The 27,778-nt window shown below is 34.0% G+C and overlaps 1 protein-coding gene across 5 annotated transcripts in view; it reads left to right on the top strand.

Annotated features, from left to right (window-relative positions):
- The window catches only part of LOC6031099 (transcription factor HIVEP3), a 72,458-nt gene that overhangs the window by 30,788 nt on the left and 13,892 nt on the right, over positions 1-27,778 (top strand). For 2 of the 5 annotated variants that reach the window (XM_038265502.1, XM_038265501.1), the window contains exon 3: positions 8,433-8,510. The exons of 1 other annotated variant lie outside the window; for it this stretch is intronic. In XM_038265502.1, the coding sequence (XP_038121430.1) occupies positions 8,433-8,510 (78 nt within the window). Of the gene's footprint in view, positions 1-8,432; positions 8,511-12,512; positions 12,660-27,778 lie in introns of those variants that run through there. 2 more of the 5 variants (XM_038265504.1, XM_038265505.1) reach the window with 2 other exon arrangements.

Raw genomic sequence — 27,778 nt, 5'->3', positions numbered from 1 at the left:
ACTTAAAATAAAACAATAAATACATAAAACAAGAGAAGTACAGTTTTTTCGTTAAACAAAATGTGCTCAAAATGACTTCTTGAATACGGTAAAAATAAAAATTTACGAACAAAAAATGTGGGCAGTACAGGGTTCAAGCATTTTGTGATAATTTGTGTTTTTAAATTTAAAAATTATGCATTATATTGAATTAAAAATAAGTTTTTTATTCTCTTACAGATTTTTTGTTTAAGTGCATCATTTGTACGAAAAAAGTTTAAAAAATAAATACTTGAAATTTTATTTTCAGTCAAAAATTCCTGTCCATTCCTGAAAATATATGTTTAGAAAAGTTGAGAAAATTCCTAATAAAATTGCTTATGAGGCAGTGAGATTGGACTTCTGGTTGCTTAAATGTAACGATGAAAATTTAAGTTTTTTTTAAGTCTCATCCAAAGAGCCTTTTATTTTCTAGTATTAATATCTTAGAAACTAATTATGATTTTTTGAATGTTAAAAAAAGGAAACATTTTTGAAAATTTAAAATCCTTCGAAATATTATTTTTATTTTTTGGAGTCAACTCTACCATTATAAATGTGCGTGTATTGACTATTTGATCGTTTTGAAATGTTAGTCTTGATTCTTTTTTTTAATCAAATTCGAGGGGCTGTTTATTTTAAAAACGCTGCACTTTCTAAAAAAAATCTTTAAAGTACTTTATTTTAAACTAAGCCAACAAAAATTTGTTAACTGTCAACAAAAAATTGTAAGTAAAATTTCTATTTTTCCAAAAAAAATATTAATCAAAAACTCCTAACACTGCGGCTAGTTTTTTGTCAATATTTATTATGACTCAATAGTCAAATAGTAAAAAACTGTAAAATATGGATTTTGAGATTTTTTTCCGTGAACCATTTTTTATGAATAGTTCTCTTCAATACTTACAATTTTGTCGAAGACACCAAACCGATCAGGAAATTACTTCAAAAGATACAATTTTCGAATATTATTGTACCGTTTTTGTATGGACAGCTGCCAAAATTGTATGGAGCCTTGTATGGATTAACCAATGACAAAAAATTGCTTCTTTGGTCATGGAGAAGGCCACCAAAAAGTGTGAGCCAATTCAAAAAATATAAATAAAATTCATGTCCGGTGTTGTCGGACAATTGCTCAAATACAGTTAAATGTTTTGTAAATGTTTTGCTGTTTTTTTTAAATTTGCTTTATTTCTTTTGTTTTGAATTTTATGTTTAGTTTTAATTATTAATTAATCAATTATTAATGTTAAACATTATTTTAACAATTTTTGTATTTCTTGATTTGATATAAAAAAAATAACATGAAATTTACTGCTTCTGAAAAATCAAATTCGAAAATGTATAAAGTCATAGTCGAAGCATGACAAAAATGTTTGGAATGGAAGAGTCATTTTCTTAATATAATTCAAGTCAAACGTTCAAAACTGTAGATATTTCAAAACTAAAGTGTAGAATGTTATGAAAGTTTGGGTTGTGATGGGTTTAAAAATGTTAGCATGAAACATGTCAACACCCAAGTAACATTTTTTCGTAGGAGTTCTACAAGAGCTCTTCAAGATAGCTACAGCATAGCAGTTTGGACCGCGGTAGGATAAAATTCTCTTCAAGTACTCTTCCAAACTCCTGAAGAAGTTTTGAAGAGAATTTTATCCTACCGCGGTCCAAACTGCTATGCTGTAGCTATCTTGAAGAGCTCTTGTAGAACTCCTGGGAAAAAATGTTACTTGGGAAGTGAAATTGCCGATTTCGTGTGATTCTATAGAGATAATAGTTAAATAAACTTCAAAAATCAATCATAAGCTAACAGAATTACAAAAAGCTAATTTGATGTTATCAACCACGTGTTTGTAAAAATTGCGCCACAAAATTAATTCAATCTAAACTGTCCTTCAACCTTCAAAATCATAATTCGCCAACGATTACAGACTCTGCCAGGCGCACGCTTGAAGGCCGCCGCCACCGTCGTCGTCTGTCGGAGCAAATTTAGCACGACCCGCTCCAGCGAGCCTAGTTATGCCACAACAACCATCACCATCGCCATCGTCATAAACTGAAACTAAAATCAAACAAGTGGCAGAGCCGGGCCGGTCTATTTTCTCTCTCTTATCACCGCGACGATGTTTGCCCCTACTCCCCGAGTCCGACGACGACATGACTAATTCAAGAATCACGCTTATCAATTTCCTGTCCCCTTCCTCCACTACAGTCCCAGTTCAAACCGGTCCTCGAGGAGGCTCCCCCCTGTGTAAGTTTAAACCTGAGTCAGTGGTGCCTCCCTCTGGAGCCACCGCCGAAGAAGAAATTTCAGGCCTCGCAAGCAACACTTTGCATTCTGTGTACAAAAACGACGTATGATGTGCTCTTCTTTTGCCTCAACCTCAGCAGCAACATCAACACACAAATTTAATTCTGTTTCGTTGGTCGTTTTATGCGAGTGAGTCGAGATTATTCGTTTGGCGCCAACCCGACGTGCGGAGCCGCTACAGAGAGAAGGAATCTCCGACGTAAAACACACTCACTCTTATGTATTTACACATTAAAAGAGCGCTTAATAACATCGTGCTGTGTTTTGCCTGTAGTCTGGTAGGTCTCTGGCAGTAGAGGTATATAAGAAGAGGCCTCTGAGAGAGACCTGTACAAAACACAGACAGGCTCGGCATCATCATCGTCATCTGGGTGTAGAGTTGGTGTAGACCAGACTCGGGAGGAACATCCCAGAGATATGGGAAGACTCCGCGGCTGACGACGATGATGATGATGGTGACGACCGGAATGTATCTGGAGTAATATTCAAAATTGGTTAATATTATCAAATCTTCAATTTTTTGAACAAATTTCCTTAAGAAACATCTAGACAGTACTAAACTTTCTTTCAAGCCGGGGACTTCCGTCATCGTCATCGACAAATGAAATCGTCGTCAGCATCATCAAGACTTCGTCTTGTGTAAAGTCATCGGTCACTTTTGCACGTTTTTCCTCCTCTTCTCCGTGAACATCTTCGGAATAAGTTAGAAGCTGAACTTTTTTTTTCTTCGTCCGTTATTCGCACACACACAAACATCACAGAGGAGCCTTTTAAAAAGCTGTTGCTCCTTTGACTGTGTCTCTCTTCTCACCCATGCTGGGCTCAAGCAACAGGAGACAACTTTTTTTTTATTTTGGACTTTGGGCTGTTGCTTTGTTTTTGCATGTTGGCCTCTGCAGCTCAGCTGAAGGTTAAGTTTCATGCTGCTTAGCGCCAACACGAGGCGATGGTGGTGTGTCCAATGCCACTGAGTCTGCTTGGTGACGAATTTCTAATGAATTGTTGTGCATATGTTTTACACGTGAACCACTGTGGACTGTTTGGGGGTTTTGTTTATGGAAAGACTTTGGCAGAAGGTCACTTGTTGAACGTAGATTAATTCTTAGTTTTTACGGATTTACGGATTAGACGTAAATAATAAGACTAACTCTCAACAATGACTATTCTTAATTCCAGCGTCTCTTACATAATTATTTTAATAATTAATAAATCTAGCCAAATAAAACTAATGCTTAGGTACATATCTAGATTTTGTGTTTCATATGTTCATTTGACTGGAAAACCAAACCATAAAAACCGCACATATTTTATTTCATGTTTTGTCCTCTGAAAGAAAAGCAAACAGGAAAAATTAGATTTTCTCTAGACCTACAAAATAGCCTAAAATGTTTGAGTCACTCAGAGACTATGTGTCCAATTTTAAATGTCAAAAAAATGGAAACTACAGTCCAGACTCAATTATCCGAAGGCCTTGGCAAAATTTCATTTCGGATAACCGAAACTTCGAATAATCGAATCACGAAAAAAAGTTCTCGTTGTCTTACTTTTGATTGTTAAGCTTTAGTATAAAAATAAGAAAAATAAAAACAATAAAAAAAATAAAAACAAAACAAAGCATAACCCCTAAACTACTCTAAAGTGGTTAAGAATTCTTGAATCCAAGAAGGCGGCCAGAATGGCGGTGATGAAATATTGAAAAAAAAAAAAAATAATTTCATAGACAACGATTCATTCAAAATTTGACTAAAATTAAATCGCAGACCTCGAAATTGATGTTAAAGGTAAAGATTATTCGAAGTTCTATACAAACCTCCGGATAATCGAGGCCCCGGATAATCGAGTCTGGACTGTATCGTATAATTTTGAATTTTGGTTGAATTAATTCCTTTTTTTCTGAACATACGGATCAAAAATCGTCCAACTACAAGCGAAACTTATTTGGATACCATGGAGATTTTCGCTTGTCCTCTTAAAAAACATCAACACTTCCCATTTGGAAGTGGGCTTTAACAACAAAAGCAAAAAAAAAAAAAAAAACTTTCATTTGTCGTGTTCTTTTCTTATCTACAATAGCCATGAAGGATATTTTTTTAATTTAGAAAAAAAAAACATTTTATAATTTAGTGTTTTTTGTTACTGCAGTGCAGCGTTTTTTTTAGAGTGCAACTATGTCCTACAAATTTGTTAAGCATACAAATACAAAAAAATGGATGTTTGATCGTAAGGAGTTTGCTTATGTTGGTTTTTTTTTTCGTAAAATCGCGATAATTCTTGTTACAAAAAATTCATTTAAAAAAAACGACATGTTCCATTTTGTTTATACAGTAGCAAAAAAATGGCAGAGTTTTTAGAAACTATTTTGTTTTTTTTTTGTTCTATAAAAAATGTTTTTTTCGGAATTTTGAGTAAGCCATCAAATCGGGCGTATAATTGACATAAAAGCCCCTTTGGCATTAAATTTCCAAATCGTCACCAATTCAGGCTGCAAATTTATGAAAACTAGTCTTTAAATGGTCACATATGAAGGATGTTGTACAGCCCCACAGTCACGAGATATCGAAAAATGGACATAGGATTCGTGATCAGGGATCAATATCACCCCTTTGGACTAGAGCGTCCAATTTCCCGGGGTTACAAAATTCCCGGGAAACGGGAAATTTTCAACAAATTTCCCGGGAAATCCCGGGAAATTTTACATTTAACGAATATTATTCTATTACTGTTTCTGATTAATCTTATGCAACGAAATTGTATAGAACAGCAGCTTTAATGGTTAAAATGAGTGTGAGGATCAATTAATGGCTTAACTGCTTGTAAACAATCATGCAACTTTGAAAAAATATATAAACTTTCAAATTTTTAAATCTTTCAAATCGTCCCAAATGAAAGAAAATATTATTAGTATTTTTGTTGAGAAGGATTTTTTTTAATCAAAGTGTTTGGATAGTGTAAATCTATGCTCCACAACCATAACATTGCTTTTAAATTTGTATCAATAAAGCTAAAATTAAAAAAAAAAACCAAAAAAATCAACTTGTGAATAAATGAATAATCATTGAATTCACCTTAAAAATCTAATTTCTAGCGCTTTTTAACTTGAAACACTATTTCATGAAATCACAACTCTAAGTTTTCAAATATTTGGAGCGAGTTTTTGAAATATAGATGCATTCTTAGGGTAAATTTCATATGATACGAAGTTGTTTTTTGATGGTTTTTCATGGTTTTATGATATGATTTTAATTATATGGTATTCAGCCTAATAAATTAATTAGATTAAGATAATTTTGAGTATTTGAAAGTAGTTGTAATTCAACGATATTTTTTAATATATAACCCTCTTACGTCCTTGGTAGCTCACGTGCTTCATAAATTTATAACTTCAATCTGTAATTTCTCGAATACTTCGAAACCATTTTTTTCTCACACAAACCATTTTAAATAATTTAATTATATCAGTTCAATTTCCATCCAACATGTTCAAGGTAAAAAAAAAGTCAAACAAATCTCAATGCTGATCTTGGCCGAAAGATGTAAATATCTTATTTTCAAATGATATTACAAAAAACCATTAAAAAAGGTTGTCAAAACTAAAATAGTTTATATTCATTCCATAACAGCGTATGTTTTGTGGTCCAACATATAATCAAACATAGCAAGCAAACAATAGTCCTAGTGGTGAATGCTTCAGAAATATTATATTATCTGAATTAAACCTTGACATGAAATATACAGAAATAAATAAAATCAAATCAGTTTCTCCAATTACTATTATTTGTATGATTTCAAAACATTGGTGCCAAAATGGTAGGAAAATGAATACTTCTGCTTGTATTTCGGGAATTCCCGGGAAATTTACAAATTTCCCGGGAAACGGGAAATATTTTTTTCCGGGAAATCCCGGGAATTCCCGGGATTTTTTTCCCGGGACGGGAAATTGGACGCTCTACTTTGGACAAAGTTTCATGCAAACCGAAGAGGAGTCGATTTCGAGTAAATTAGCAAAGAATGGCCTATTTTCAAAAACTTCATATTAGAGCGTCGACAAATTTACCGGGAAATTTGAAATTTATCAAAAACTCTTCTGACCCTGGTTCTGATTAAAATTTTGCAACAAAAATGTGTAAAATAGCAACTTAAATGGTCAAAATAAGTGTGTGGTTCAAGTAGTGCATTGACTGCTTGTTGAAAAACATACAACTTCAAGATACTATGTTTTTTTTTATTTATAAGTTTTATAATGTTAAAACATAATGATTACAATTTTTTGTTGAAGAGTAGGTATTATTTTTTTAACAGTGTTTGGATCGTAAGCAAAATTAATCCATGTTTGAAAACCATAAAATTGCTTTTAAATTTTTCTAAGTGATCAGTTGGAGAAGATTTGATAAGGAATAATATTAATGATTAAGTTGAAATGAAAAAAAAAGTGCAGTAAATATGTTTTTCATAGCAAATATTTTTCCCATGGCAAATCTGACTGGTTTGAGCTCATAAATAAATAGATCTGCTTTCTACTTGAAATACCATTTTAATGCGATTACAACTTAAAGTTTACAAATATTGACGAGTTTTTGAAATTTGTTTGCCTTTTTCGGACCCCTTTTATAAAATAAGAAGTAGTTTTTTTTAATTAATTAGCCCGATAAATGACCGCGGTTAAAAAAAATCTTAGCTAATAAAGTTGTTTACTAGTTCCATACCTCATAAGCCCATAAATTTCCAGACGAACTGATAAATTAAACAAGAGATGTAGTTTGGATTTGGTAAAATAAAATATATTTCTTTTATTATTTTTTTGTTAATTATGAAAAATGTTTAAAAAAGTTTCGAAAATGTTTACTTCCGCTTAAATTTTGGGAATTCCCGGGGAATTTCCAATTTTCCCGGGAAACGAGAAATATATTTTTTCGGGAAATACCGGGAATTCCCGGGATTTTTTTTCGCGGGACGGGAAATTGTAAGCTCTACTTCATATCAACCGATGTGATCGAAAATTAGTGTTTTTGAACCATTGAAATTCGAAAGAATAGTTGCAGAGTTATCGTCACTCAAAAATTCAAGCTGTTTTAGTGATGTAGAGAAAACCTATTTTTTCCTGTTTACTTGACAAAATTTTAGGGAATTTTCTGGTCATGACTTCTACAGGAAAATGTGCCGCATGTTTAACAAAAAGTCATTGAGTCACTTAAAAACGGTGCAAAATATCGACGTCGATTGCAAATTGGATTTTATATCTAAAAATAAAGTCATATATATTTTTTTTCGTCATTTTTTTTTATTTGGTTAAGTTTTCGAAGAACACGATTTCTTCGAAAATTGACAACACTTCCAAATGATTTTTGACAAACTGAAACACATTCAAAAATGAGATTTTTTGATATTTTGCGCAATACATTTTTGGTGTGTAAAGTAGAATTCAAAAAATAAGTACCTATCAATTTTGCTGAAGACACCAAATCGATCAGAAAATCAAAAATGTCTAAAGATAAATAAACAAAACTGACTTTTTTGTCAATGCTATTATCATTTTTTTTTTTTTTTGCAAAACTAAGTTTCTAATATTGAGGTTTCGGTTCACCGTTGAACTCAACGCAACAATATTTCCATCATACAAAATCGTCGTCATCGAATTTGCTTTAAAATGTCTAGATCCACTCGGGTCGCTTTACTGTCAATGTTTCTTATTATTTCCAAAATAACATTACCAACTTGCCTGCATTTCGATCGACATCTGGCTGCAAATGCGTTGATAATTTATCTGTAACGCAAAAAAAACGGTGATATCGATCAACGCGATAAGCCAACCTTAACCCCCTTACTCGCTTTTCCCTGTGCCAAAAGCAACGACGTGCGTCACGACGACCGCCACACTGATAACAATGCTAAACAAACTCGAAACAACAACAACTACAACAGCTCGCGATGTTCCACAACGGTTTTATCGCCATTCCACCACGGGGCGTGTGTCTCGTACTTTGGCATCAGGTTAAGCCGCGGGGTTAATCAGCTGTCCGAAAAATACACACTTATACTAGTAGCAACACACTCACTAAACCATGCTTTGTTTGGTTTTCTCTCTTTCTCATTTCCGGCGACCTTCCAGAATCCAGCGGCGGCGGCGGCGGCAGAAAAGCGGCAACAGAGACGAAACAAACCGACAAGCGGGACGCCAAAGTGAAAGGTGAGTCAAGGGCTGCTTTGTTTTGGATTTTTTTTTTTGTGTGTGTGGTGAAAATGTGACTCGAGATTTGAACTCGGGTTCGTTGATTGCCAGTTAAGAATTTTTCTAAAGGGATTTCTCTTTCAATTTGAATATCTACACAAATGTCCACTTTATCTAGAGCAGTAAATTCCGGCAGGTCGCCATCGGCGGCGGCTACAAGTAGACAACCGCGTAATAATATGTGTACTTTACTACACGATAACGCAAAGATAACCTAATCAAACCGACTAAGTTACAGCGCAGGGTACTGGTATAGTTTCGCGCTCTCGAGAGTCCGAGCTGTTTTTCTTTTTTTTATTGTAGCCGTTATTATATCATCTGTTTGCGATTATTATCGGGGAGTCCGGAGTTCCGCTATGGTGACCAACCGGCGAGATTCTTTCCCACCACCGCGTGAGGACCGTCTTCATGCGATATGAGCTGATAAGTTTTTTTTTTTTCACTTGTGTTTCTTTGTAAACTGATTCCATAGCAAATCACATGTATGATTTTGTTACAATTTTTGAAGAAGTTATAAAGAAGAATTTGCCGAGTTGGGTAAATATGACGAGTGCTGAAAAAGTCGAGTTTCGCTACAAATTGATTCTTCAGCGGAGAAAGATATTTCTTTTTGTAATTTGCATTGGATTTCCTCAGTGAAGTAACATCGCAGCGGTTTATTTATATTTGAGTGATTGCCTGCGATTGCACCCTCATTCAGTGGTGACCAGAGAACGAGTAAATAATGTCCATTTTGGTTCTGTGATGGTTTAGTCAGGGTTCACCGCCAGCAGTGTCGCCTTTATGCGCGTAGATTGAGCTATTGTGATCGTGGTCATCTGTGTCATAATAATAAAGTTTGTGGTTGGAATAATTTTCTGTATTTTGATTTTCTGAAAAAAAATGTCAGCAATATTTTTTTTAAATAATTAATTCAACCTTGACTTGTGCCTCACAAGAATCTACAAAGTTTCAACATGAAAACTATCACATCACACCTCCCCCAACGTATTGCGAGTCGCGTGAACAAGTTGTGTCCACTCGGTACAACATTGCCAATAACACCGCGTCGGTCGGTCGGTCCGGCAAGGCAATAAAAGTGTAGAAAATTAAATTAGCGATAACGTCTCTTTTTCGCGCATTCGTCGATGACTCTATATCTGACCGCGGGCAAAATACCGTAGGGAAGCACCAGCGCCGCAACAATTTGACGTTTTACTTACTCACTGGCTGCCGCCAGTAGTGTACATCCACAGTGCACAATACACACAGCAAATCGCTCTCATTCATGGTGAATGTTTTGAGGATTTGCGAGCGGCAGTAGTTGTACATGTGTGTGCGCATACCAACGATCTTCAACAGGCAGGCAGGCACTGTGTTTGTAGAGTAGAGTTTTATTTATTCACTTGATACTACTTGGGGCCAATTCGGCAGACGATGTCTTCCTCGATGGGGAAGGGGAGGTTGGGGTGACTTATTTTGTTTCTTTTGAATTACTGTTTCTTAGATTTTTGTCATTGTTTTGCTGTTTTGGCTTTTTTAATTTTGTTTTGGATTTAGCTTTTGTTTAAAAATTCCAAAAGAAGCCACTTTTGAAAAAGTAAAATTTTGAGAGGAGAAAAATGATATATATATCTGTTGTATTCGGAAAAAAGTAATAGATATTGTCAAGAACCATCTTGTAAAAAAATCTACTCTCTCGAAAATGTCTTTTTAGACGTAACTTTATCACGAACAATTGGAGATGTGCTTATTTATTTCTAAAAAACTGTTGATTTAGCGATTTTTTCTAAGCCAGCATTTTTTACTAAGGTCGGGAAAAACTGCCGAAATTCCAAAAGTTAGGTTTTAGCTGATGTTTACTATTTTTTCGTTGGTTGCCGCTTGTTCCACCCAGGCTAACTGGGTTCAGCAGAAAATTCCGCTGTTCTGTTGGAGATTTTTGCTGATTTCTTCATGGTATCTGTTTTTTTTTCTTCTCAAAAACACGTTCAGTTCAATTAATTATTTTAATGGAAATGACAACTAAGCTACTCTCCGAGATTTCGGCAACCCAGTATTTTTGCATTTTTTAATCCGGCAAAAAATTATTTTTGGGTGTCTTTCGCATGCCCAAAGAAGCCATTTTGCGTCATCAGTTTGTCCTTATACATTTCTATACAATTTTGGCAGCTGTCCATAAAAAATTGTTTGTGAAAATTAAAAAATCTGTAGTTATATTTTGTAGGAATTTCATGATCGTCTTGGTGTCTTCGGAAAAGTTTTTTTTTATATTTTTATCCGAAAATTTCAGGATGTGCAAAAAAAACTTTAGTCAAGGTATGCTTTTTTGAGAAAAAATAATTATTTAAAAACCATAGAAAAGGTCAAACAACTTATTGAAAGGGCTAAAAACACATGTTTTTGTACTCCCTTTATATTTTAAACATTGAAAATCGGATCATCAGTTCCCGAGGTATCGGTGATCAAACCATTGTACAACACTGAGAACAATTTTTTTTCTCTTTTTTTCTTTAATTTTTTCATGGTCTTATCTCAGCAACTGTACCAAGTTCAACAAGGAATATGTAAGGAATTTTGTCAGCTTGTCGCTATTTTTTCAAAATGGGCAAACATGAGCAATATTTCAACAAAAATCACTGAAGCACTTCTTGATTTCTAATTTTTGTAAAATTAAAAAATTAAGGCAATTTTATCAAGCTTTTTTTTATTTTGTTTTTTTTTTTTCAAAAAAATGACTGTTGGAGTTTTTTTTAAATGTCCAATAAAACTTTTTTTTTGTTTTTTGAGTGTTTTTGAATACAGCCTTAATTCAGGAGTTTCAAGAACATTCAAAAGCTTTAAAAAATTGGTTTATTGGACCATTATAAAAAATCTCCAGACTATGCCTAAAATTATTAGCCTGTTTTGGAATTTTCTGAAAAGTGGCATTTAATGTTCCCTAAAACACATAAAAAATATTTTTGGAAATCGATTTTTTGTGACATAAAGTGAAATTATCAAATTTATTATTCGTATCGGTTTTTACAAAAAACAGCTTGGCTATATTAAAGATTTTCATTTGATTGACAAATTAATTAGAAAATTTTAAATTATTTTGACTTTTGACATTTAAAATGAGTTTGCGAACCATCCTGTAATTTTCATCTCATGCATTAAAAAGTTGGCAAACCATGCATAAGTTGCCAGTAATCGATTTGAAGCCTTTATCCGAATCCGAACTTCGGATAATCGAATCGTATTGACTTTTAAACATCAAATTCGAGTTCTGCGATCCCATTTTAGTAAAATTTAAATTGTAGATTGCTTATTAAATAATAAAATGCCTTTTTTCATTACTTCGTCACCGCCATATTGGCCGCCATCTTGGATTAAAAAAAATGTAAATCACTTTAGCGTAGTTTAGGGGTTATACTTAAGCTCGACAATCAAAAATAAGACAGCGAAAAAATTTTTTTTTCTTGATTCGATTATTCGAAGTTTTTTTCCGAGGCCTTCGGATAATCCAGTCTAGACTGTAAGAAAATTGCGGAATATTCAACATTTTCCTCAAATATTGTTGGAAAAGTGGCTAAAACTTTGAAACAGTTTATCAAAGTATGTTTGAGTTATAGTTTACACCGTTTATTCCCATAATCCCCTATGCTGACTTGCTTTCTTTTTATATCGAAGTATTTACCAGGGGAGTGTCAACAGTGGAAAAATTGGCATGATTTTTAAATTTTATTTGAGATTTCGTTTACTGTCAAAATAAAACTTCAATTACAAATTAGTTAAATTGAGTTTTGTTGTAATTTTTAAGCTAAAATATATTAATTTAGTTCCATAAAATTACCCACATTGACAACCCCCTGCCACCACCACCGAGTACACCACACAGCCACGAATTGAAAAATTGATATTCTTATCAAAACACGAAAAGACGACGACGACGACGACGGCCCAGCGACTCGACGGCGCACGGCTCAGCTCAGCAGTTCAGCTCGGACAGTTTCGTCGTGTGGTTGGTTGGTTGATTCGTGGTGCTGCTCCTCGCGGTTAAACTTCGTCCGATTATAATTTGAAAGTGTGTAAATTTTGGTTTTACGAACATCAGTTAATAGTTTAACAGTGGAGCGAGTTAATCAAGTGCGTTTGAGTTTATTATATTTGGGTTTGATGTTGAATTAAGTAAAATGTGTAATAATTTGGCGAAATTTGTCTGTGCAAAATTTGATTGATTCTGCGCCGTTATCGGGGCACCGTCCCGAATCGTGTGGCCTGACGTGAAATTAATCATCCAAAGTACGCTGAAATGTGTCGAAGAATCGCGAACGAATAAAAAAAATTAAATAGTAGCCTGAATCAATACGAGCTCGGGAACTTCGTCGTCGTTTGATAATGTTATCTCTGTGCGGAATTGCGAGTTGTCCCGCCCCGTCTCGCCCTGTCCCACACCGACTTGCAAGTAGCTCGCGATAAGTCGTGTGATATTTTCACGACTCGCGCATGACTACCGACTTGACGTTGAGTGTGGCGAAGATGCGCCAACCTCAACCTGATGGGACAGGGGAGGAGATGATAGAGAGTCTCGTCGGTCGAATCGCAAGTGGATCGTCGCCGATGTGGCACCATGTCATCATCAGCGCGCGGATTCGCGGACATTGTACGGCAGCAGCAACTACATCACCGTCATCATCACAACTGTGAGGCGCACTATCACAGCAGTTAGAGAGAGGGTGGAGGGACAGTGTTTGAATTATAAACACTAAACTAACAACAGACAGACTGCGGGAATGGCAAAATAACTACGTATTGGGGAGACACCCCCTTAACAATCATCAGTATGGAGATAACAAAAATTCTTTCTCTTTCGCTTAATTAAGAATCAATGCCCACATTAAAGGAATCTCCCCTATAACAATTCGGAAAACACCATGATTAAGCCACCAACTGCGATGACCAGTAGGGTAATTCGCCAATTATCGCTCAAGATTTTTCGGAAAACCCCTTTTTTTATTTCCCCAAATCAGCCACGTCAGATAACGCAGCAAAAAAAGGAAGAAATCTCTCCTCCCAGATAACACATGCAAGTCGCGGGGTGCGATAAGACCGCGACTCTTTTTTTTTGGTATCTCAAAATTAGCACTGCGCACATTCGGCGGAAGCCAAAAATTCCGAACTTGAATGTTTACCGGTGCGGTGGCGATGTGAGCGGGGGGATTCCTCGCAGGAGGTTATTTGCGGTTTTCGGTGGTCAGCTGAAAGGCAGATCCGAAGGCGCACCATCTAACTCAGTCGTTGTGATAATTTGTCTTGTCAAGAAACGGCGACGATGAAATGGGGGGGGGGGGGAGGGACCTTCCGATGATGTGTACTCACTCCTGCAAAGACGAGCGCTTATTAATGTGTGTGTGGCGTTGAGCGACATTGACTTTTGTGAACTTGATTTCTTTAATATTTGAGGGGCAGAAGTTGAGAGAAACAAGAGCATAAATCAATCAAAACGAAAACTTATTTATGAATGTAAGGAATGTTGAATTCTTGAATTTCTTGAAAACTTATAAATATAAACCGAGCCGATTGATTAAGTTTCCCTTAAATTTTCCTTTTTCATTCAATATTAATTCAACGAATCATTTTCGCTGTTAACTTCACGCAGTAGGCCTGGCCGATTAAATGTTTGTGATGTTTCTATGGCTTGCATTGCAAATATTGAAAATGACAAGAAGAATGCTGGATGGTAATCAACCTAGGGCATACTCCAGACTACAACAAAAATGTCACAAGGTTTAATGTCAATTCTACACAGTAAAAAAATATAAATTTGAGAGGTGTAATTTTGAATGGTTGAATTTTAGCTCTTTTATAATGTAATTTTACCTCAAATTAGACTAAACAAGTGACATTACACTAGAAAAGTGGTAAAATTACAAATTTTCAGAGGATAAATTACACTTTTTTTCTGACATAAAAGATGTACCCCTTCCCAGATATAATATTACCATGATTTTTTTAAATGTGTATTTTGAAACGGAATTTTTACTGTTTATTGTATTTTCATTTTATTATTTTTATTCATTGGATGGCATAAGTAGCCATTTTGCATCACTAGTTTATCCATTCAAGCTCTACATAATTTTTGGTCATGCAAAATTGGCATGTTAGTATTCGAAAATCATGAAACGGGATTTCCTGATGGACTTAGTGTCTTCGTCAAAATTGAAGGTTCTGATTAGGACTTTTAAAAAATATATATATTTAACGATTTTGTTGTCTATGAAAACTTTAAAAGTCATTTTAAAGATGCAATGAAAACGACTCTACACATTATTTGGATTTTTGAACAGGTCCAATGAAACAAATTTTCAGCAAGATATCAAAAATATAGCTTCAGATTTCTTCATGAAAATTTTATACTATTTTTGAGATTTAAAAATTATTATTTTTTTTTGAAGGACTGAAACTCTTTTATATGAATTTTAAAATGTTGAGCTTGATTTTCCTATATTAGACTGACAGTTGCTTGCTCAAGATTGGTTGAGGAAAATTGATTGAAACGGATGTTTTTTTTTATAATATATAAAACTAAAATTTAAAATTTTAGTATTAAATATTTTGAAAATCTCTATAAATCCGTTTTGTTACTACTTTTCCTACCTCTGGCATATTTATCATCTCAAAAATACCAGTGATTCAGAAGCAGTTTTGCAATTCCGTCATGAAAGGCCTTACTTTTCCTGTCGTTCTCCAACGACGAAACAGCCTACTTTTCTGTACCAAAAATAACAAAATAGAATAGAAACATTTTTCAAAACAAATTCTGAAAAGTTCTACTTTTCAGCACCAAAATGGATGCTGAAAAGTTGAACTTTTCAACACTGAATAGTTCAGTGCTGGTCCAGGTCAAGAGGGTGGCAAAAAAAAATCATACAACATTTTTTAATCGGGCTGATTTCTAAAATTTCCAAACTTTAAGTATCACACAATGCATTAACATCATTACAGTTATGTTGCTATCAAAAATTTTCTAACAAATTTTGTACCGATTTGTACCGATTTACAATTTATTCTGAATTATTCTAATTTTAGTCAATTTTATTTTGCTCATTTTTTATTTGGAGGATTTGTCCCAAATTTTTCTTTTTTATTTGAAAAAGCAGAAAATTTCACAAAAGTTGAAATTGAAAATCGAACCAATAGTTACCAAGATATCGCAAGGTGACAAATGAAGGTTAATTCGATGAAACTGAGAAAAAATATTTTTTGTTTCTTTGCTTACAAATGCACATGAAGTACATTAACAAGAAAAGCAATCCACCTAGAGTTATTTTTTTAAAAGGTCCAATGAACAAAATTTTCGATTTTTGTACGTGGTTTGAAACCGTTTCGAGTCAAGGTTATTAAAAAACGCCCAAAAAGCAAAAAAAAATTGTTTTTAGACTTAAAAAACAGTTTTGTTGTTATACTATGAAATAATACAACTTTTTTTTTAGATGTCCGGTAGAGGTAGGATTACCAGGTTGCCAGGTTTATGTCAGAAATTCAATTTAAGAGACTCTTCAAAAAAGAGTTATGACACACCGCTTCTCATCAATACTTTTAGACAAATATGAAAATATACACGGCAGAGCCTCGCTTTATAAATGTACGACTCGTGCTGAAAAAATCTATTTTTTGGGCCTTGGTGCAAAATAGTAGTTTATGCAACAAGTAGCAAAAAGATAAATACGACGAGTGCTGAAAAAATCAAGTTTTGCAACGTGTTCCATACAATATTTTCTGCAATTCCAAAAAACACCCTTTGAATAGAATTGTGAGTCAAATGTCCATGTATTCAGCCAATCAACCGTTTAAACTAAAATAATGTTGAAAAAGATTACTTTTCGAAACAATTGCTGAAAAGTTCAACTTTTCAGCATCCATTTCGGTGCTGAAAAATAGAACTTTTCAGCATTTGTTTTGAAAAATGTTTCTATTCGATTTTGTTATTTTTGGTACAGAAAAGTAGGCTGTTTCGTCGTTGGAGAACGACAGGAAAAGTAAGGCCTTTCATGACGGAATTGCAAAAACTACTTCTGAATCACTGGTATTTTTTGAGATGATAAATATGCCAGAGGTAGGAAAAAGTAATAACAAAACGGATTTATAGAGATTTTCAAAATATTTAATACTAATTTTTTGGTTTATGTATTATAAAAAAACATCCGTTTCCAATCAATTTTCCTCAACCAATCTTGAGCAAGCAACTGAAAATAACCAAATTGAAACTATTCACAGTTGGTCAGTGCCTCGATCCGTCACAAACTCGCAGATTTCGCCTGCCATATTACATTGCACCCGCTATAGTGCAACAGCAGCAGCAGGCAAATTCGCGGGAATGTCACTAGCGTCGGGGGCGTTTCGGAATGAAGGCGCGCGCAGAGAGCCAAGAACTGAGACACACTGGCGGTGTACTTGCGCGAGCGAGCAGAATGATTAGTGGGAATTGTAGGGAAGGTTGGTTTTTGTTATTGATAAATTTTAGATTGTTTCATGTTTTTTAAATTTTTTATTGAAATTCAAAAAAAAAATCTAAAAAGTTAATTAAAAGTTCTACCAACAACTAGCGATGCTCCCCTAAGCTTCCGCCAGCATCTTGGCTCAATGAGCTCTGATCTCAGCTGAGCTGCTCTCGCTGTCTCTGGGGAGTGGTGGCATCCCCCCAGTGGAGGTGGGCGGTGAGGTGAACAGTAGAAGTGGGGGGAGGTTGTAGGTATAAATATTTCGCCCACTGAGAGTGTCATTTCCTACGAATGTACGTGCCAATTCTCGGAAATACACTTCTAGGGTAGAGTGGAGGAGGAGGGTTGAGCTCAGCTCAGTTGTGGGGGCGTGGGAGGAGGGTGGGCGGCGAAGAAACAACTTGCCGCGCTGGCTTCGACTTGGGGTTCAACTTTTTGGGGTGTTTTTATTATTCTTTTTATTTCTTCGATTTGGTATTGGTACACTCTCCTCTGGTGGTTGTTGTGGTGCTACGTGTAACGTGATCGATTCAAGTTTTTTTTCTTTCAAAAACTCAAGCTGAATCGGCGGCGTACCGTTTGAATGCGCGCCTGCGAGGAGGTTCAACAGTTCTGTTTTTTTTTTCGCGTTCATATACACCTCGTTTGTTCGGTTCGATGAAAATCAGCAGGAAAGCAAAATTGGTACGAAATTCGCGGCCGCCGACCGAACATATGCGCAAGTGTTTTGGCTTTGGTGAATGTGTGTATGGGTGGGCAAGAACGTAATTCCTTTGATTGATTTTTTGAGACGATGGGAACGCTCTGGTTTTGCACCAAATAACCAAAATCATCTTCAAAATGTGGAAAAAAAAAAGTATTTTGCCTATTTTTTATGAAATTTTTTTCTGTTTACAGGACATAAAATGTGTTAATAGCCTCATTTATCTGCATTATCAATTTATTTTGCTCTACAACGAAGCCAATTTTTGGCATAATTTGAAAAATCTAATATTCCAGGAGCCCAATAAATACAAAAATGTTAACGAACTAGATTGAACAAAAATCACTTTAAATTGATTTTTGCAATTCCATCGTAAAACTACTTACTTTTCCTGTCATTCTTGAACGACAAAATAGCCTACTTTTCTGTACCAAAAATAACATAATAGAATAGCAACACTTTTCAAAATAAATGCTGAAAAGTTCTACTTTTCAGCACTCAAATGGGTGCTAAAAGGTTGAACCTTTCAGCACTTGTTTCGAAAAGTAACACTTTTCAACATTTTTTTGTTTTAAACGATTTATTGACAACAAAAGTGAAAATTTGACATAAAATTTCACTCAGTGTGTGTTTTTTGGAATTGCAAAAAAATTTGTATGGAACTCGTTGCAAAACTTGATTCTTTCAGCACTCTTCGTATTTATCTAACTCGGTGAACCTCGTTGGATAAATGTACGACTCGTGCTGAAAAAATCCTCTTTTTGCAACTTGTTGCATAAGCTACTATTATAGGTTCATATTTTTTAGTTGGAAAATTTTCTTAAGGGCACATACAAACAAAAAAGCAACAAGAACAAATTATTCGTGGATTACGAATCAATAAAAAAATGGTTGATCTAGCTACAAAGTTAGTATATTTTGCTAATTTATCAGCTGGAGAAATGCACGGCAAAAAAAGTAGAATTTTGTAATGTTGAAAATTTGGTTGGTTAAATATTACCTTTTTTTAGTAATATTACCTAAAAAATGTGTAAAAATGTGAACCTGATTCACCAGAAACTGATAAAAAATCATCATTTTCTGTTTTTTTCTAAGTGCAAAGCGCCTTGGAAAAATAGCTATATTTTTTATAGTTTTTAGTGTTAACTTAGGCCGATGCAAATATTTTTCAAAGTTTTTGTCCCTCGGCTCGGGCCGGGTTCGAGGGGGCAAAAAAATAAAAAAAATGAAAATATTGAAATAACAAGCCATAGTTTCAACATTTGCACGGAAAACTTGTTTTAAAATGCATTTTACACTAGTTCAGTTGTTTTGCAATCATTAGTTTTCAAAAAATTTAAAATTTGACGAAAACCAAAATTTTTGCGAAAAAAAACTTTTTGCGATAATAAACATCGAAACTTTTCAAAAATTCAAATGATTTTTAAATTAACCGAAACATGCTAAAAATGATTCTAAGCGTAGGGGAATGCATTCAAAATTAATTTCAACTGATTGCACTTAAATTTTCATTGAAATATTAGAGTTTTTTTAAAAAAATTTTTTTGCCCCTGATTTTTGAAGGGGGACAAAACTTAAAATAAAATTTGTACCAGCCTTAACTGGCGCAGCTAATTGTTTTAAATAATATTTGGGTTAGCTTAATTAATTTGCTCACTTAACAAACTCACAAACTTAAAAATTACATTATCCGAAAAAATACAAAAATACTGAAAATTCAATGATACACAAAAATAAAAAGACAAAACAAAAAAATTCAAATATTCAAAAATACAAACATAAAAATACCAAAAAATACCAATGGCATCAAAAATACCCAAAACTACGAAAAAAATACCAAAAATATTAAAATATTAAAAATACCAAAAATTATAAAAATGCCAAAATACCGAAAATACCACCAAAATTATAAAAATACAGAAAGTATAAAAATATAAAATACAAAACAATAAAAATACAAAAATACCAAGAATTTCGAAAATACAAATTGCATAAAGCCAATGCAAATTTTATTTAAAATAATTGCACCAAGCCCCCTCCCTCTTTTCAAAATTCTCAAAAAGGGAAAAAATAACTCGTAAAAATTTAAATTTTTATTGCAAAATCGAAATATTTAGAGACCCTAAATATTACCTAAAAATGTATAAAAATGTGAACCTGATTCACCAGAAACTGATGAAAATTCATCATTTTCTGATTTTTTTGACACGAAATCTGTCACCACTTCCACATGAATATTATGTACTATCATTTTTTTCTGTTTGGATGTCAGTTTTGAAAACTGGTTGTTTTGATTAAGTCAATTGTATCTCTTATTTTGCTTTTTTGGCTAGGGTTCATAGATGGTGCAAAGCGCCTTGGAAAAATAACTATATTTTTTATAGTTTTTAGCGTTAACTTAACTGGCGTAGCTAATTCTTTTTAATAATATTTGGATTAGCTTAATTAACTTACTCACTTAACAAACTTACAAACTTAAAAATATCATTATCTGAAAAATACAAAAATACTGAAAATTCAAAGATACAAAACATACAAAAATACAAAACAAAAAAAATCAATATTCAAAAATACAAATACAAAAATACCAAAAATACCAATGATATCAAAAACACCACAAAAAAACCAATAATATTAAAAATACCAAAAATTATAAAAGTCCCAAAATACCAAAAAAATACCAAAAATACAAAAATATTAAAATACCAAAAATTATAAAAGTGCCAAAATACCAAAAAATCAAAAATACCGAAAATACCAAAATTAAAAAAAAAAAACAGAAAATATAAAATTACAATAAATATAAAAATATAAATACTAAAAATATAAAAATACCAAGAATTCCGAAAATACAAAAAAAACAAAAAGAAATATAAAAATACATATTGCATAAAGCCAATGCAAATTTTATTTAAAATAATTGTACAAGCCCCCTCCCTCTTTTCACAATTCCCAAAAGGTCAAGGGAAAAAATAACTCGTAAAAATTTAAATTTTTTTGGAAAATTTTGTGAAATCGCTTGCAGATCAGATAAGAGCTGTTTATCTTTTTACCACAGATCGGAAAAGACTTGAAACTTAAAAAAAAAAACATAAATTCTTTCAATTTTCCAAATTTGTGACAGTAGCAAATCTGCATTGTCGTATAAGGCAGTGATTATTTATGTATTTTATTTTCGATTCAATCCGGCTTGATTTTATTTATTTATTTTAAATTTCCAAAAACCTCTTCTTTTAATGCTTTCTGCATGGACAAATCTTTTATAAAACGTTATGAAAAAGTTATGAATTTTGAAAAAAAAAATCAAGATCGTTTTAATTTTTTCTCAAAAATAGTTTGTTTTTGGTTAAACTAAATTTGTCACCCAAAAGTTTTTTTTCTAAATTTACCATTTTACCAGTTACCAGTCGCAAAGAAACTAGAAAATCAAGCTTCACTACCTTTTCTAATTGTTAACCAAATTTTGATTTTTACTGTTTTAAAAACAAGTCCAAGGAAGCCAACAATCCTGCTAGGAGTCCCACCGAAAACCACGTTTGTTGTTGTTTTTTTTTCTCCACACTTCTTTTCGCGCACATGTGTGTGGTGTATTTTGTGAGCTCCAACACACACATACACACATTAGCGCCAGGAACGAGAGCTCGCCAAAGGTATTTGCCTTTTTATTTTTGCAACTCAACGCGCGCGCGATCATTCCTCGATGCCGTCATTCTAGTTTCGCGCGCGGACTGTCTGGGGCCAATCCGCCGCCGTCGTCGTCGTCGTTGGCGATTTTTAGAAAATAGTAATTTGTTAACCGTTGGTCGTTCTGCTTCGTACAGGCGCTGCCGCTGGCGATATTATTTTATTTAGTTTCGTTTCGTGCTTTAGTAGCAGCAGCAGCAACTAGCCAGTTAGTAAGTCGAGAGTGTAGAGTGTAATGTGTGGCCGCGCAAATGTGTGACGAACGGAACGGAATTTGAACCGCCCTTTGGCCGCTGCCGCGCGATTAGACAGCTCTCTTGTGTTGTGCTTTCTGGGTTGAACGTCGGACGGGCGGGCTATCTCGCGAGCGATTAAGTGACTCGGTCTACACGAGAGGAGCTTCATTCTATTTGCATGTAAACACGCAGTAATTATATACATGTACGATCGTCGTCATTCAACGCGATGTGCTCGTTTTTTGCTGCTGCTGCTCTTCAGTGATTCCTCCTCCAAGTACTGAATGAGCGTGTGTCTTCCAGAATCCCGCTCCGAGCTTTACTCTACTCTGCTGACGTAGTTCCAGAGCAACCTCCACAGGCGGAGCGTTTGCTGTGTACATTGACGCATTCAGTCCCAGCTCGGCCCGAGCTGGTGTTGTTGATCTTCTCCCGCAAGATCACTCTGTTGACACGCGTTACGTAAGCTTCTGCTTCTGAACATCTCGCGCGATGATCGCTCAGCTGTGCAAGATCTGTAAAGCGCCGAAAGTTGTCACCTTTGTTAACGTCAAAATCGCGGTAGGGTGATGATTTCCTTCAAAAAAAAAGTTAAGATACCATGCGACTCCATCAAACAGAACAATTCCGTGGAGACGCCTGGTGACTCAACGAAGAAATCATAGCAATCAACCATTGATTGAACCACCCTAACCGGAGACAATCTGTAAAGTTCAACGAAACTTCACCGAAACATGCGAGCACACGAAAAATTGTTTCAAACAAAACAAAAAAAAGTGAAGAAAAAAAATCCGTCAACAACCGATGAATGCCAAGTGGCGACAACGACGACGACGCACCAGCCCAGAGTAGAGTGGGAGCGCTCGCCAAATTCGAGAAATTGAAAATCAAGGTCAAAGTCTGTTCACATGTCGGGCTCGGCGTTTCGACGGTGGCGGTGGCGAGCGGTTTGCTATTACTTCAGTGTGATTATTTCATAATTTGCTTGGCGCGGTTTTAGGTGGTGTTTAGGTTGGGTGGTTGGATGGGTGGACAGCATTTGCTGTGGAGTTTGTAGCGGTTTGGAGACAGTTGAATAGTGCAGGTTTTAAAAGTTATACCTGTAATTACATTTTGAACGTTTCGAGCATTTCTATACGTATTGCAGATTTTTTCAGATGTTACTATGAAGCAAACGTAAAAAATCCCAGGATGAAGATCTTTCTATAAAAATTTTATGTTTTTTATATCAATTTAACGGATTTATATTCATTTGAAGATGGCACTTAGATTGGTTAAACACACCAAAAAAGCTTTTTTTTACACGGTTTCATCAAATTATGGAGCTTTTTTTTCTCTACAGAAAGTTAATTTATTTTTTTTTCAAATTCTTTTAAATTTTTTGCAATGATTTTGCATGTTTTTTCAAAAGCTTTTAAATAAACAAATTATGTTCATGCTTTGTCATACAGTAATCCCATATATTTGAAATACCGTTGTGGTATATTGTAACTACTTTTCTTTTCAATAATTGTTCTATTTCTTTCCCATGCTATTTAAGCAGTGATCTAGATCTATAATCTAACCCAAAATTTGAAAATGTCAAAAATAAGTTTGTAGCCCGTTCAAAAAATTATTCTTGATAATTAAAAATTTCTAAGTATTTTTCATTCAAAAGATTAGAAATTTTACCATTTTTTCCTGAGATCTAGCCGATCAAAAAACAATTTTTTTATCTTCGCATGGCCATATTTCAGCAACAAAGTTTAAAAATGCCAAATGTTTTTTTAAATGGCACTATTTTTTTAATGTAGAAACTGCTTTTTGTTTCAAAGAGTTACAAAAGCACCTATAAATTGAAAAAGCAGAACTTTACCAAAATTTCATTTAAGTACATTTTGATTTCAATTTAGAGTTTACATTAAAAAAGTAAATCATGAAATTTTTTTTTGTTCAAGTTTTTTTTAATATCTCATTTTTTGTAAAAAACTCATAGTTTGATGAAAATGTTTTTGCTCTTTTTATAATTTTCTGAAAAGTGGTGTTCTATGCCCCCAAAAACATACAAAAAAATGAAAAAATTGAAATGATGTTTTTTGGATATACATTTTCAAGTGGCAAAACATACGGTTTTTGTTTAGTTTTATACCTAAAACTTTGCCGAAGTCACCAAATCGATCATAGAATTTTTTCAATAGATATTTGTATAAAACTGATATGGACAAACTGATAACGCAAAATGGCTTCTTTGGACTTACGGAAGGCACCCAAGTAGTTTCAGCCAGGTTAAAAAATTAAGATTAAAAAAAATGCCAGTTTCGTTGAAAGCCAGTTTCGTTGTTGCTCTTGTCTGTTCCGAGTTTAAGAGACAACTTATTTATTTATTTATTTTTTAATCAACCCTTTCTGGAATTTTCTAAAAATATGGCACACAAAAAAGAAACACACACACAAAATAACCTATGATATTTTTCCTGGCAATATTTTTTTTGACTGACTGAAAAACGTTTTTGATAATTGATAAGACCAAACCAAGATAAAAAAATCGAGCTCATCTGTTCCGAATGTATGGAATAACTTAATTTTAATTTAAAAAATGTTTTGATTTTTAGGATTATTTTTAATTTCCAGATATATAATTCTATTTCAAAGATTTTTCATTCTAAAATATTTAAAAAAATATCAAGGGCATTTCCCAAAATCCGAATGAACTTGTTCGAAAAAATAGACTTAAAGATTTTTTATAATATCATTTCTTTAAAATAACAAATAAAATGCTTTTTTGCAATTCCGTCGTGAAACTACTTACTTTTCCTATCATTCTTGAACGACGAAATAGCCTACTTTTCTGTACCAAAAATAACAGAATTTGCTATTCGATTCTAAAAAACCCGATTTAATCCCACCTGGGGTGAGATAGAGCCTTTCTTACTAAAGAATATAACAATGGTAGAACCTTTTTCAATTCATAACATCGACTTTGTTTATTTATAACGTCAGCACAAAAGAAAGTCTTATGATGAAAGCAATGTATTATAAATGATATGATTTCCAAAGGAAATAAAAAACGCAATTTTCACCAAAAGAATATTTTCAATCGTACAATATGTTTGTAAGTTTGTAATCAAACAAGCGTTTATGACAAACGCGATCATAGCAAGCTTCCCTTGCGCCAGTGACAACAAACACCGCGGTTTTGGTTTTTTAGCTTCGGTACGAGCACTTTTGTGTGTTGGTATTGTCCGTTTTTTTCAAAGGTACACGCCGCGCGGCATTTCAGAATGTGCCGCAGGCACTGTTGCCAGCGATGTTTTGCCCGCGAGCGAGAAGAAGCTCTAGCTGGCAACGAAAAAAAAACAACAACACAACGCTTGAAGTTATACCTCTACACCATCGCCTCTTTAGCACAAGGCGCCGTGTGCGGTGAGCGCGAGTGTGGAGAGGAAAGGAATATAAGTTCTCTCCCTCGCTCGCTTGCGATCAAAGCTTTCCTTTTTCACCCAACAACAAGAAGCAAGCCAAGAACTTTCAAAGAAGATCCCCACTTTCTAAAAAGATCCCCACTCTCTAAAAGCTCTTTCAAATTCACCTCAATGTTTCTCAAGATTTAATCTTTTGCCTCTGATCTAGATAAAATATTAGTTAGGACACAAACCTCTAGACCACCACACAACAAAAATAAATGACAGAATTTAAATCGCATAATGGTCTCATGTCGCAGGTTTCAAAACAAATACTGGACAGTTATGCATATAATGATAATACTAAAGAGCCGAAAAATATACGATGTCTATAGTAGCAAATGAAAATCGATAGGGCACCCAACACATATTAGAGTATATTGGATCCCAATAACAAGACGCGCCAGCAGTACGCGCCAGCATTAGAAGCTCAACTTGACAACTTGTCGACTTGGCGACGATGCGTCTAAAATCGATGCAGTGTGATTTTTTGACGATTTTTCCGAAGAAAATTCATGCTGAATCGACATATTTACGAAGATGAAAATGACGTCCAGCCTTAAAGTAAAACCTATACCTTTCTTTAGTAAGAAAGGCAAAAAGTAAATCGCTCTAAAAATTGATCCGGATTGCCGATAGATGTCAAATTTGTTTCAGATGCTCACTCATGGTCTGTACTATGGATGTAGAAAGAAATTTCGGATAAAATCGGAAATGAAGAGTGTTGGCAAAGGTCACCAGGTGGGCTTTTACCTTTTTTTAGGGATTTTTTTTTCTTTTGGTAGGTTAATCAAACGGCTCTAACTCCAGAACCAGATTATGGATCTGGATGAAAATTTGGGAGGTTGTAGAGCTCGAAAAATGCAATTTTTGAGATAAATAAAAGAAAAGAAAATGAAAAATTTTGACCATATTTTCATTTGAAAACTGTGTATTTTGTTGAAAAGTCTGGCCGCATCCGAAAACAGATGGGTATTTCGAAATTCGGTCTCAAAATGACCCTTGTTCAGCACACCAGCTTTCAAATGCACTTGGAACAATCAAAATCGAAAATAGGGAGCCGAGGATTACGCGACACAAAATTTGGCAAAAAATTTACCACACACGGACATCACTCGAACTCCACGGAATTTATTTTCTCAAAATTCGAGGGTTGGAGATAGGCGAGTTCTGTCAAGGTGAATCGATAGAGCGTCTAAAATCGATGCAGTGTGATTTTTTGACGATTTTTCCGAAGAAAATTCATGCTGAATCGACATATTTACGAAGATGAAAATGACGTCCAGCCTTAAAGTAAAACCTATACCTTTCTTTAGTAAGAAAGGCAAAAAAAATGATAAAAATGCTAAATGCTGAAAAGTTCTACTTTTCAGCACTCAAATGGGTGCTGAAAAGTTGAACTTTTCGGCACTTGTTTCGAAAAGTAACACTTTTCAACATTTTTTTGATTTAAACGATTTATTGACAAAATACATGAAAATTTGACATAAAATTTCACTCAGTGTGTGTTTTTTGGTATTGCAAAAAATGTTGTATGGAACTCGTTGCAAAACTTGATTTTTTCAGCACTCTTCGTATTTATCCAACTCGGTGAACCTCGTTGGATAAATGTACGACTCGTGCTGAAAAAAATCCTCTTTTTGCAACTTGTTGCATAAACTACTATTATAACATTACTGAAAATAAAAAAAAAATTGCAATCTTATTAAGAAAAATCATTTGAGATTATTTTTATACAATTTTTGTTAGACCATTTTGAATTGTTTCAAACAAATCTCCGCTTATAGTTCACTACAAAGAATACAAAAATGTAATCATTTGTCACTTTTGTGAATTTCCCATTCGTTTTTTGTTTTTACTTTCGAAAACAGATAAACTTCAGAATATTTTTGATCAATTCTTTTTTTTTTTCAATCTTTTACTAAAACGATATTTGTTACCATATTCAAAGCATTTCGATTTTTTGTGTTTAATTAATATATTTGGCAGATAATTTAAAATTTTATTTAATTTTTTTCTCATGTTTCGTGTCTGATTTTTTTCTCTGACTATGTCAGTAAATGCTTCAAGTTCATCAAGGTATGATAGATTTTGGCTCTTAAAACACGCTCCAAAAAAGTGTAGTTAACGCAACAAACTGCAAAAGAAGTATTTGTCAGCGTCATGTATCGAAGTTCTCCGAGCTAGTTGAATACGACGATTGCTGAAAAAATCAAGTTTTGCATAGCTTGGAAATCCGAAAAAAACCATTTGAACTGAATTTTAAGTCAAATGTCCATGTGATTAATCGAATTACCGTTCAAATCAAAACATTGCTGAAAAGTAATGCTTTTGTATAAAATGCTAAAAAAAAATCAACTTTTCAGCATCCATTCCTGTGCTGAAAAGTATAACTTTTTGATTCTGAAGAGAAAAGAAGGCCGTTTTTTGTTTGAGAATGATAGGAATAGGAAGTAGTTTCACGACGGATTTGTCTTGTTATGGGTCGTTAAATTAAAATATGCTCTAAAGTTATTTGGAAATTTTCAATAAAAAATGGCGCTCAGAATGGCGGTGATGAAATTTAAAAAAAAATGTCAATCAGTCACACAAATTTGACTAAAATGGACGCAGAAGTCGAATTTGATGGCATTTTTAAGCTGTTTACAAAATTTTAATGTTGGGACCACGGATCGGATGTTAGTTTTGAAAATCATGTTTT

Source organism: Culex quinquefasciatus, chromosome 3 (genome assembly GCF_015732765.1).
Source record: "Culex quinquefasciatus strain JHB chromosome 3, VPISU_Cqui_1.0_pri_paternal, whole genome shotgun sequence".
NCBI classification, from domain to species: domain Eukaryota; kingdom Metazoa; phylum Arthropoda; class Insecta; order Diptera; family Culicidae; genus Culex; species Culex quinquefasciatus.
Note: the sequence above shows the minus strand (reverse complement) of the source record. Positions and strands in the feature narration are given on the sequence as shown.